A 12590-nucleotide genomic window follows, 5' to 3' on the forward strand; every position below is an offset into this window, starting at 1 on the left:
GAATAGGAAAACGCTTACATGGCTTAATGCATTAAAACAGTGCTTGTCTGTACATAGTATGATTTATTAATCATGTTCTCACTGAGTTTTGTCTTTTAAAAATAGTTTTAATCGGTTTTAATTCATTAAGCCACATTAAGAGTTTTTCTTATAGCCTAACGGTTTTCTATGGGAGGAAAACGCTTAACGAGTAACGTTAATTACAGGCCTAACGTTACAGCTAATCACAGTCTGTCGGATTCTGGAGTGTAGTAGAGTTTTGAATAAAATTATAAAGAATAAATAAATTAATAATTAAATAAGAGCTGATGAGATCCTCAGAGCGCCGATCCAGAAAACATTTCCCGTGATTACATGCGAAGCGTTTTAATGGGACATTCTAAAACATTTAATGTGGCTTAATGCATTAAGACAGTGTTTCTAAAAGACCAACCTCTGTAAATATGTTATTAATAAATCATACTGTACACAGACATGAGTCCAGGATAGTAACACGTTAAGCGTTTTCCTCCCATAGAAAACCGTTATAAGGAAAACGCTTACATGGCTTAATGCATTAAAACAGTGCTTGTCTGTACATAGTATGATTTATTAATCATGTTCTCACTGAGTTTTGTCTTTTAAAAATAGTTTTAATCGGTTTTAATTCATTAAGCCACATTAAGAGTTTTTCTTATAGCCTAACGGTTTTCTATGGGAGGAAAACGCTTAACGAGTAACGTTAATTACAGGCCTAACGTTACAGCTAATCACAGTCTGTCGGATTCTGGAGTGTAGTAGAGTTTTGAATAAAATTATAAAGAATAAATAAATAAAATTACATTACAATATCACTCACCGGAAAAAATGGATCCCAGACTTGGACGGTCTGTTAGTACAATTAACCGCACAAGACATTTTATTTGATAATTTTAAGAAATAATCACGAAAATAACCCATAGACTGAATAAAGCAAAAGCAGAAACACGGCAGAGATGCCAAGTTCAGCGGATTAGAGACAGCAACGTCAATCCACCTGTAACGGGGCTGACAAGACGTGAGACGTGCGGATCCATATGCAAGCTTTATTAAAGCAGAGAGGAGGTCAGAAACACAGGCAGGGTCGAACGGTGGCAAACAGGTATATGGCGGGCAAGACACTAGAATAGTCCTAGGGCTAGCGTGGGTCAACGATTGGCGAACAGGATCACAAGGGCGAGACTAAAGGGATAACTCCAGGAAAACAGTCACAGATCAAAGACCGAGAAAACAGACAAGGCAAGACTAGGCTAGGCTGGGCTAGGACGCTAAAGAGGGCTCTGTAGAGTAGCTATCACTGGGTGCGATAAGCGCATACAATACTCGGCCGAGGGAAAGGATCAGAGTGAGTGTTAAATAGTGAGTGAGTGATATGAAACAGCTGTGTGCAATCAGTGCTGTGTGCAATCAGTGAAACAGCTGTGTGCAATCAGTGCTGTGTGCAATCAGTGCAATGAATGATGGGATATGTAGTCCGGGGTGATATGCAACAGTGTGTAGTGCGAGAGTCAATGAAAATGGAAAGGGTGACCTCTGATGGCTAGCAGATGAAAGTTCATGGACCGGATACGTAACACCACCTGTCACTCAAATGGCCACGCCCTTAATTATGCAGAAGTTTAAGGCTTAATATAATTTAAACGGATGAGTTATAAAAAAATTCACCCCCCTCACAGTTGTCATGAAGGGCAAAATTAGCTATATAGACCAAAATCATTTTTTGAACCAGGCTGTAAACGTTTTTTTCTGCTGTAAAGTTGGGCATTTTAACATGGGGAGTCTATGGGATTGACTCCCTTTTGCAGCCAGCCTCTAGCGGCCAGTTGATGAATTACAGTTTAAGTCACTTCCTTGTTGGCTTCACGAGAGAGAGCGGGAGATTGCCGCTCGGTGCAAACATGCTGCCTGCAAAGTCATTGCCTCATGAGGCAGCAAGTCAGCTGCCTAAGTTTTCAGATGCAGCCAATGTGTGTGTCTTTGGTGCTGGCGTTTAAAGACCAACTGATGAGGCTAATGGCAGACAAGTGTGGTGATTGTGGAACGTGAGCAGGTGTGAGCCAGGTGGGATTCTGGGAAATGTAGTGCACAGAAGTGACAGGCATAATGACTGGTGAGGTGACCGGCAAGTGACTGATGATCCTAGTGATCCTGATAATTATATATTATGTTATATTATATTGGTGTATTATATATATCCTCTCGGGTGTAGTTTTGTAGTTGTATGATTTCTGATTTCAAAGGTCTTACTGTGCACATGCATTTTAACAAATGCTTAAAAAACAAAGTGTGATATTAATGCATATTCATAAATAAAGAGTGGTGTGTATGCATTGATTCTTATCCTAAACTCTTTTTTTGTCTGAATTAAAATTGCACATTTTTATACTCTCAGGTGTAGTTTTTTACAGTGGTGTAATGTAACAAAGTAATAATAGTTAGTTACAGTAAGTATTTTTTAGGAGAATCTGTGCTTTACTAGAGTTAACTTCTACCAAAGTCATTTTCTGGTAAGCTATCTATACTTTTACTTAAGTGAGGCTTTCAAATACTTTCTCCACCACTTTTAGTTGTATAATTTTTTACTTCAAAGGTCTTACTATAGTGTACACGTGCATTTTAACAAATGCATTAAAAACAAAGTGTGACATGAATGCTTTATTCATAAAAAAAGAGTGGTGCAAATATTCGTATGCATTGATTCTTATCCTAAACCGTTTTTTGTCTGCTGTCGATCTCTCCTGCATTAGTGCACTTGTACATGTGCAGTCTACACATGCACTTCAGTATTTGTCAGATATGTGAAATGACATCCATGCCCGAAGCCAAGATTTTATTGCCTATTTCCATCTGTTTCGGATGTTTGGCATGCTCTCTTGATATGCGTTACTGTGTGTGCCAATCATCGAGTGATAGATTCTTCTCCTGACTTGGATTGCTGCAAATTTATTATAAAGAATAAAACATCAACCACTTTGCTCTCATACCTCGTTTCTTTCTGTCACTGTCACACAGAAACACATGTCATTTTCTTTTTTGACCTCCTTCCAGATTTCCATCTCCCTGTTCATCCCACTCATCTCATTTCCTCCCTTCTGTTTCCTCTAAATTTAGAGCATGGCCAATCGCGCTCCAGAGGACGTAAGCAACACAAACACGGATTAGAAGTGTGGTTTCCCTCTTTTACAAAGCCACCCAAACCTCTCGTAAAATAGTGACCATCAGTATAAACTAATTTTATTTACACTTACACACTGACTGACACCAGCATGGCGTGGATGTTATACTTAAGGTCAGCTTTGGTTACATATCAGGTGTCTTTACCTTCAGTGTGACTTAGATAAATCTGCAGGCCACATAGTAACTGAATATTCTGATGAGTTACAGCTTGTTTATGTCTGGCCTATCTTTAAACTCTGCCCTTGTTGGTTTGACCTCTGAAAACTCTGCTCTTACAGTTCACCTGCTAATGATCGCTAATGGTATTCCAACACATGGGATACCTGATCCTAAAGACCCCAAGAAAATGTCTGACAAGTGTTGTTTTCTTGCAATGACGTACTTCTTTAAATAGCTAGTAGCCTCTTGTTTACAGTATGTCACTGTCATGAATCATTATTTGCTACTTGCTAATGCTAGTCAAAAACAGGTATTAGAAGGAAGGACATTTAATTCTAAAGAATATATTATTGGATATAAATTGTAAACATTTATGATGCAGGAATAAACCCCAAATGACCAACTACTTCCACCCAGATTCTGAAGAATGTATACAATGGACACTTTACTATCCCATGAGGCCATGGGAGAGGAGTTGTAAATAGACCGCAGGGATATGACATATTTTTGTAGGCCAAACACAGAAATAGTTAGCATTTTAGCATTTCTGGTTCCACGTCCTGAAGTCAATAGTTTTTTTTTTTAAATGGGTTTCTGGTTAAAAGCCTAAAATAAGGTCTGTGGTAAACACAAGGCAAGATATTTTCACATTTAATCTATGACATGAAATACGTCAGTAATAAAATCAGTGATTTTTTAAGCTTTTATGTGTCTTAAAAAAGGAGATTGCTTGCAAGTGGCTAAATGGTACTACAGAGGTTATCAGGGACATTGAACGTCATCATGCTGAACAGGTAAACAAATCTATTCACTAGTCCGCTTTTACAGCCTCAATGTGTTGTATAATTGGCTCTTGCAAACTAGGGGGGACCGGGGGCAATTGTAAAAAATGTTACATTTTCCTTCATAACTCACAGACTACTTGAAATACACTAGTCATCTTTTGATACAAGAAACAAATATAGGTGCACTAATTAATAATATAATCTATGACATGAAATACGTCAGTAATAAAATCAGTGATTTTTTAAGCTTTTATGTGTCTTAAAAAAGGAGATTGCTTGCAAGTGGCTAAATGGTACTACAGAGGTTATCAGGGACATTGAACGTCATCATGCTGAACAGGTAAACAAATCTATTCACTAGTCCGCTTTTACAGCCTCAATGTGTTGTATAATTGGCTCTTGCAAACTAGGGGGGACCGGGGGCAATTGTAAAAAATGTTACATTTTCCTTCATAACTCACAGACTACTTGAAATACACTAGTCAAAAAAACAAATATAGGTGCACTAATTAATAATAACACGAAACGGACCGAGGGGCCCCGCTTCCTACCTCGCACCAGGCCCCGCGTTAGCTAAGGACGGCCCTGACTGGAGTATTCTTATTTTGGGAAACTTTTACTTTTACTTCACTACATTCTAAATCATAATGCTTTTTACTCCTCTACATTTCATCAAAACATGTCGTTCCTTGTTATTTTGAACTACATAAATCGAAAAATTAGCCTGATAAATTGGCTCACAAACCAAGCAGATTTCAGCTGTTCTCGAATCCACAACTCAGTGATTCAAATGATCCGGTCAGAGTCTCCAGTTAAACAATTCAGTGAATTCACAAGTCTGACTCCAAATGAGCCAAGAATGGGTGGTCCTCGGAGCTTGAGTGCACGCACGACTGATGGCGTTAAAAGAAAGTTACTAATGCCGAATTTTAGCATTTATTATTGTAAATGAAAATCATATTTAGATCATGATTGTCCATTGTTTGTGAACTAAAGCTGCTGTAAAAGGGCTGTTTAAGCCCACAATATGAAATGCTTGAATGTATACATGTCCATATTTGAGTATTACCATCAGAACGGTGTAGTATTTAAAAACTAAACAACGTTAAAATAACAAATTAATGCCCATGCATCTCCCCGTAGCACTTCAAATGATGTAAAATTAGTATGCTTGCATAACATTTTTCTTAAAATGTTAACACATTTTGCTGTGTAATGCAATGTGACCCCTTTTATGTTGTATATTTATATTTGGCAACACATTTTCTTTTTCCACATTTATATTTACTATACGATATATTTTGTTATTTCACTTGTTTGCACACTTGAATTATCAGTAGCTTATAGTAATGACATATTTTTAGCAGGAGGATAGAGTAAACAAAATTGCAAAATAAATAAACATTCATCAATCAGTACTTTTTATTTTTACCCAAGTACTTGATTTGTGTACTTTGTGTATTTGATTTGTGTACTTTGTATTTTTTACTCAAATACATTAATCAGCTGATGATTCAAGAACAGTCTTTAACCAAACTTTCATGAAATGGTACAAGATAGACATATTAACAGAATAGCTCTGTTATGAATGAGATCATGTGGAGATAATATTAATTTTGTAAAATGTAGTTTTACATTTTAATATGTTCATTTTGTAACAGAAAAGCATGTCAACACAGACAAACAAGGTGTTTACACTGGGCCATGTGGCTCGGGGGCAATTGTAACGCAATGTTACAATGACCCCGATGTTGCTGCCATGATAAAATCTCATATGCTAGCTAGCCACGCCTATATTAGCATAGGTTGCTCATGTTACTATTTTATCAATAACCTAGAGGTATAATGTATGTCAATTTAAAATCACAGTCATCGAAACTTTAGACAGCAGAAGAAAAATACTGTACATCCAAAAAGTGACTTTCTTACCTCAAAATCAGTATTTGTTAAAAACATCTGCTGAGGTGAAATGATTGTGCTCCTTTTTCACAGGCAGAGAGAATCCTACTGAGCATGTGCAGATTAAGTCTCATCACTCTAGCTTGTTTCTGACTGGATTGCTCCCTGTTACAATTGCCTCTTGTTGTCATTGTCATGTGACCTACCAGCGTCAGTTGCATCACTTCGCTGCCATTCACAAATCCTCTTCTATGGCCTCGTGGGAGTCCATTGGATACGCACTTTAGATTCTCGAAATAGTAGGTCATCCGGGGACTTTTTGCCTACTATTTTATTTACTATTTTATTTTACTGTAAATTCATGCTACATGCTAGTCTGTTCACATACTGTTTTTCACCTACTATACAGTCCAGTAACTTGCAAACAAACTCAAATTTTACCGGATCTTCTTCATCCTTTTGGTGGATCTTTATACTGACACCTATTGGTGTGGATGCATGAAATTTGTTTATTAATTTTTGTCAATAAAGCTGTTTGTGTTGTCAGTGTTTTTCTGTGAAAATACTAATTTGACTAATATTTTATAGTAAAAAAAAAATAGTGCAGTTATTTTTTATGTATTATTATTGTGTTAGTGTGATATGTGGTTAGAGCTTGATTCTGAACTTCTTGTTTCACTTAAGATGTGTATTGCTGCTGTTTGTATTTTGTGTCCATTGGTTTGGACAGGAGTGCTGTTGATGCAAATTCAAACTGTAATGCAGATTGATGTCAGCTCTTTTGAACAGGCACACAGGTGACATTTTATGGTGACACTTCTCTGAAAGGTATGTACAGTAAGGACGCCTAAGACTAAATATCTGTGAAGGAGTGGATGGACACGCACACACAAATGAGGCCGCTCAGCCAGCTTTTAGGCTATATATATATATAAATATATAAAAGTGAACGTGACACTCTAGTGCAGTGGTTCTCAGGTTTGAGAACCACTGCTCTAGAGAATCCTCTCTTTCAGTCATGTCCTTCCCTTGAGCTAAACGCAGGCAATAATGCGTTGCTTTATTTCTAATTACTCTATTCCTGTGTGTGCGTCTCCTGAAGGCTTGCGTGTTTGGCTGTCTACCTAGACAGTATTTTTAAGGCCTTTTTAGATACTTCATTCTGGCCAAATTCAAAGGCAGAGATTCCAGAGAAGGTGATGCCAGATTCCTGAGAAAGGTCTGGCTGCAGCCTTGCGCTTGCACTCTCAGACGTGCATTCTCAGGCTTGCACTCTCAGACACTTGCACTTCCGCTAGCGACGTCACTTGCAGTCTTTATTCTATATACATATTTATTATATTAATAAACTGTATATTGAATATTGAACATGAATCCATGTTAAGTGTTTATGTTTTTCTACAGGAGGAAAACGCTTAACAAGAGACTTTGCGCATTGCGTTCATATTCTGCTTTTCTGTGGCCACGGATTTGCGGGTGGCGTTGCAGGTATCGGAGAGTGCAAGTGGTGATTGCAAGTGACTTCATAATTTAGTTTCTTTTTTCTTGTCTTCACCACCTGGCTACTGTTGTAAAATGTTGAGAGATTCAAACAAAAAGTAATCAATAAATAGAACAAAATAAAAAATAATAAAGACTGCAAGTGACGTCGCTAGCGGAAGTGCAAGTGTCTGAGAGTGCAAGCCTGAGAATGCACGTCTGAGAGTGCAAGCTCCAGCTGCAGCCAGACCCTTTTGAGATTCCTGGGAAATACCAACTGCAAAAATATTTAATTAAATAAGGTTAAAAATAAATTAATCTAATTTGTGTATTTCTGTATGTGTTATGCTTATACTGACTATTGCTTCATTAGCTTAGCAAAATACTAACGTCAAGGAATGTGTGTGTCACATTCAAGCGGCAACCTCCCGCTCTCTCTCCTGAAGCCAACACGGAAGTGACTTAAACTGTAATTCGTCAACTGGCCGCTAGAGGCTGGCTGCAAAAGGGAGTCGTTCCCATAGACTCCCCATATTAAAATGCCCAACTTTACAGCAGAAAAAAACATGTTTACAGCCTGGTTCAAGGAGCTTCAGTGTAAATATTGTGTCAATATCAAATCAATTTGAGCGCAATTTAAACCCGGATGATTGTAACCACTCTAAGTTCGTCTGCCTTGGGAAAGCTAGGGTGTCTCAGACATAGTGACAACACTCGTTGCCTTCTCTAGTGCAGCTCAACCAGGTCTCGTCCCATTCGTCGATATTTGTGATACAGTCTATGGTGATATCACAAATCCCGGAAATTATGCGTTGTAGTCCGAACGAGTCGTTCGTTGTAGTTTTTGAAAAGTGATTTCTGTTAAATAAAATATCTCCTTTTGAAGTGGACTTTGAGCTTTGTAACTTTGCAGATATTTTTTTATGCTCAAACAGCAACATTACAGACTAACTAAAGTTGAAAAAGTGAAAAAGCATAACAGGACCCCTTTAAAAGGCAGCTGACTATGTAGGTGCCCCTTAAGGGATCTCACTGGCGGTGATTACCAGGTGGTGTACAGCCATCCTCTTGGATACACATTATGCACTTCCCATAGTTGTTGACTGGAATATGACTTAATTACAGGATAAATGTCTGTTTTTCGTGTAATAATATGCGTGTATAAAGTGTGGTGTATCAAATCCCTCTCTAGTCTTATGGGTCTTGATGACCCTCACTTTGACCCTCATCTGTCACACCAAATCCATCCACATGAGCACATAATTGCGATGCACACAAAGCCAAAAGGCACAGCATTATGAATATATCATATATTAGATATGAATCATGCATACAAAGTTACAAATAAACATGAAAATAATATGCTGCAGTCAAAACTGCTAACAGTATGCACATAGATCTGTTTTACACATTCATAGAATATATATTTTATTTTACCAAAAAAGTTTTTTCCACACACACGCACACACAATTATATATATTTATATTTATATTCATAATATACTATATATTTAATAGATTTTTTTGTCTTTTCTGGTGAGGTTTTTTAGGTATATGTATTGCTCCCCTGGAATGAATGCCTTTCACTTCTGTATTCTGTCTCTTTCTTTTTCTGTTTTTTGACTTCCAGTCTCAAAAGCAGTTCATTATAATTATTATCCCATCATAACAATATTAAGACTGTTAATATGATAAATAAATCAAATATATTTATATGAAGACTTAACTACTTGTACACTTACGGTTACAATGAAAAATTCCACAGATCTAGATATTAACAATCTTTGTAAAAACTACAAAATGTCATAATAATAATAATAATAATAGTCGTCACACTCCCGCAGAATTAACACATGCTTGACACTGAATGACATCGTGAAATATAGTGTCAACATGTGCAAGAAAAAAAATCACAGTTTGAGTTCATCAATCGAAAGGAAATAAATTAAAATGGATAATTGTGCAAAAACAAAATACCTTGATAAAAATGAATAATGTATAAGTTAACCCAGCAATGACAATTAGCATAATAAAAAAACAAACAAACAACAACTCTATTGGAATGCTAAATAAGTTACAGGCATAACCTGATGATAAAGCACTGGAATTGAAAGAGCTTGAAGAACCGAAAGATCACCATCACACACATCGAGTATTTCAACATGAATCAATAAGAAGTGCGGATGGAATTCTGTTACTCAAGTCACCATGTTCAAAAATGAGGAAAAAAAGAGGATCTATTGCCTTCTTATTCACTTCTTTGTCGTCTTGCAAGCGGACCTTGTTTTGTTTCTCAGCCCTTTCTTGCTTTTTTTCCCTTCTCCCGTTTCCCTCCTTCCCGCTTTACTTCCAATTCATGTAATCGCTTGTTTTCCCCGTCACTCTCTTCCCTCCCCCTCCAGCTTTTCGTTACACAGGTGTTGTTCTCCTGTTGAGAGTGTTAGTGTTTGAACTGTCTCCTTTACCAAGTCGATCCAAGGTACCCAGCCCTCGATCCCTCTCCATGGTGGCGGAGGAGCCGGCGGACAGTGGCGGCTGCTGGGGGCCGGAGGAAGATGAGGTATTGAGGGTGGCGTTGGTCGATGCAGCCAGGTTCGACTTGGACAGAGAAGGCAGCGTTCCCGTCATGAGCGCTCCTCCGCCGCCCTCCTTTGTCGGAAAGTAATTGTGCAGCTGGTAGAGCGTGGCACGGTCGACTGTACCATACATGGGCGGCTTACCTTCCCTGCCTAGCGTGTACATGGATATATCCCCCATCCCTCCTCCGGAATGCTTATGCGGATTGGGAAGCGTGGCTACTGAAAAGGGTGGCGGGCCGGCGGCCAGGGGCGGGCCGAAGTTCTTGGGAGCGATGGTGGAGGTGGGGGACTGCTCGCGGGAGTGGGTCGGCTCCGCTGTGGAGCGTGAGCTGGAGCGGGAGGAGCGCCGGCGGAAGCGATATCCCGGTAGGCGTAACACAGCTGAGGTCGTGCTGCGGAAGAGGTCAGTGCGCGAACGGCAGCGCAGTTCTTTGTTGCGCTCGATGTAAATGTTGACGGCCAGCACACCTACCACTTCTGCCAGAATGAACGACAGGCCGCCGAAGTAGAAGGACCACCCGTAGGAGTAGTGCCACTTCTTGTCCTCATCCTTTTTGGGAGAGATGTCACTGAGCGCCGCCGAGATGTATACAATGACACCTATGATGTTGCTCAGGCCTGGATCAATTCAAAACAAAATGTTTGTTTGTTTGTTTGTTTAGGTCAACAGTTTTATTTTTAATACAAAGCAAGGATTCAAACACTCTGGGGTGAATTCACTAAGAATGAATGAAGCAACCGCTGATGCCATAGTTCTAAATTCTGTTTAATAAATCTAACTCTAACCATACCAGCCAAATATTAATTACACCAGACTAACAGCACTGATTGAATAATGCGCTATAATAAACCTAGTTTGCATAGAAATGATGTGCGATTGTTCTGAAAAGAATCATTTTAGTTTTATTTTAAAAATTTTGTAATTTTGTTGTGCTATTGCCATTTTTTGGCTTTAGATTTATTTAGCTTTAATTTGTTTTTATTTCATTTAGTTTGAGTAATTTTAGCACTTTTTCATTTCAACCATGGCAACATTTTCATCATCAAAGTTTTTCATCTGTCATTTTATTCTTTATTTTATTTCAGCTTCATTTCAATTAATGAAAATGGTTTTTAATAGCTTTAGTTTTTGTTAACAATAACAATACTAATATGCTGGATTTTAGATAGGTACTGAAATACGGCACACAAAAGCACCAAAAAAAAAAAGTTTAGTGAATTCACCCCATCACAAATGACTGTAAATTAGGATCCTACATGTGTCATAATGAGAAATGTTACCTGCCACTACAAACAAAATGCCTGCTCCCAAAATGATGTGTCTTTTGGTCTTGTGGAACCGACTAGAAGCCACACACACTCCACCTAGCAGCAATAATATGGCACTGAGGATAGGAAATATACTGGAGGCCCTGACTATACCTGAGAAGAAAAAATAAAACAGAGACAAAAATTTTCAAAAACTTATGTTCAAATGTATTGCTTTTACCCATATCCCAATATTTATAATGCAAAAATCAGTTATAGTCCATAAAACATGCACAAATCAACACTCCTGACTCACGTAAAAGGTACTCTGCAGCATCCTGGTCATAATCAGCATCATCTGGGAAATGATTAATCTGGGAACACACTCCTCTCTTTAATCCTAAAGAGAATCAGAGAGAGAGAATCTTTCAAAAGTGTCACCATATTTTCTGGTTTCTGAAAAACTAAATAAAGTAGCACTTAGCATCGGTGATGCAACACTTGTTTGGGCGACTTGTTTGAGTTCAGCCTGCAACATTTCAATCTCCCCTAATCATTTCCTGTCTTATTTGTCAATTTCCCTATAAATAAAACTGACAAAGGGCTAAAAGAAAAAAATGGTGTTTGAATGGGGCTCAGTCAAACAGTGGCTGAGGTGTTTTGTTGAAAATGGATTCAGAGTAGATGTCAATGGCTGGGAGTCACCCCAGGTCAAAGGCGTCATGCAGTGCTCTCCCATGTGATATTAACCATTCACTTTAGACAACATGTTGGTGCACTGCATATACCCAGAGTCTCCCAGTGCTTGCTGTTTTTATTTTATGCCGCAGGATGGCGAACAAGCCTTTTTCATTTTTGTGTGCCAAGAATCTTGAGGAATTCTGTATGAAACCATTTTTTTATGAAAAAAATTGTTTTATTTATTTTTGCTTTTGCAGAAATGTTCTAGTATCTAAGGATGACTAAGAAGGCATTAACATTAATATGAATCTGTTTTTCCTCCACTACACTCAAAAAACAAAACAAACAAAAAAAACAGTCAGAAAAACAGCCCGAAAAGTTAAATAATAAAACATTTTTTTTTTAATTACTGGAATAATTTTGTATGCATGTGTATAACAGTGCGACCAATGTAGTTTGATTCATGAACAAATTACTCTTTTGAACCAGTTCTTTTAAAGGTGCCATAGAATGCATTGATACAATATTTTAAATTGTTGTCTGATATCTACATAAAAGGTATGTG

General features: G+C 38.0%; 1 protein-coding gene across 1 annotated transcript in view; it reads right to left on the reverse strand.

Moving 5' to 3' along the window:
* Nucleotides 1-9456: 9456 nt before the first annotated feature.
* The window catches only part of LOC107656603 (voltage-dependent calcium channel gamma-4 subunit-like), a 14106-nt gene continuing 10972 nt past the window's right edge, over nucleotides 9457-12590 (reverse strand). Inside the window, exons 4-6 of the mRNA XM_016444498.1 lie at nucleotides 11661-11744; nucleotides 11378-11518; nucleotides 9457-10714 (exon numbers count right to left, since the gene is read on the reverse strand). Of these exons, the coding sequence (XP_016299984.1) occupies nucleotides 9927-10714; nucleotides 11378-11518; nucleotides 11661-11744 (1013 nt within the window). The 3' untranslated portion in view covers nucleotides 9457-9926. The remainder of the gene's footprint in view (nucleotides 10715-11377; nucleotides 11519-11660; nucleotides 11745-12590) is intronic.

Source organism: Sinocyclocheilus anshuiensis, unplaced genomic scaffold, assembly GCF_001515605.1.
Source record: "Sinocyclocheilus anshuiensis isolate Anshui unplaced genomic scaffold, SAMN03320099.WGS_v1.1 scaffold1393, whole genome shotgun sequence".
NCBI classification, from domain to species: Eukaryota; Metazoa; Chordata; class Actinopteri; order Cypriniformes; family Cyprinidae; genus Sinocyclocheilus; species Sinocyclocheilus anshuiensis.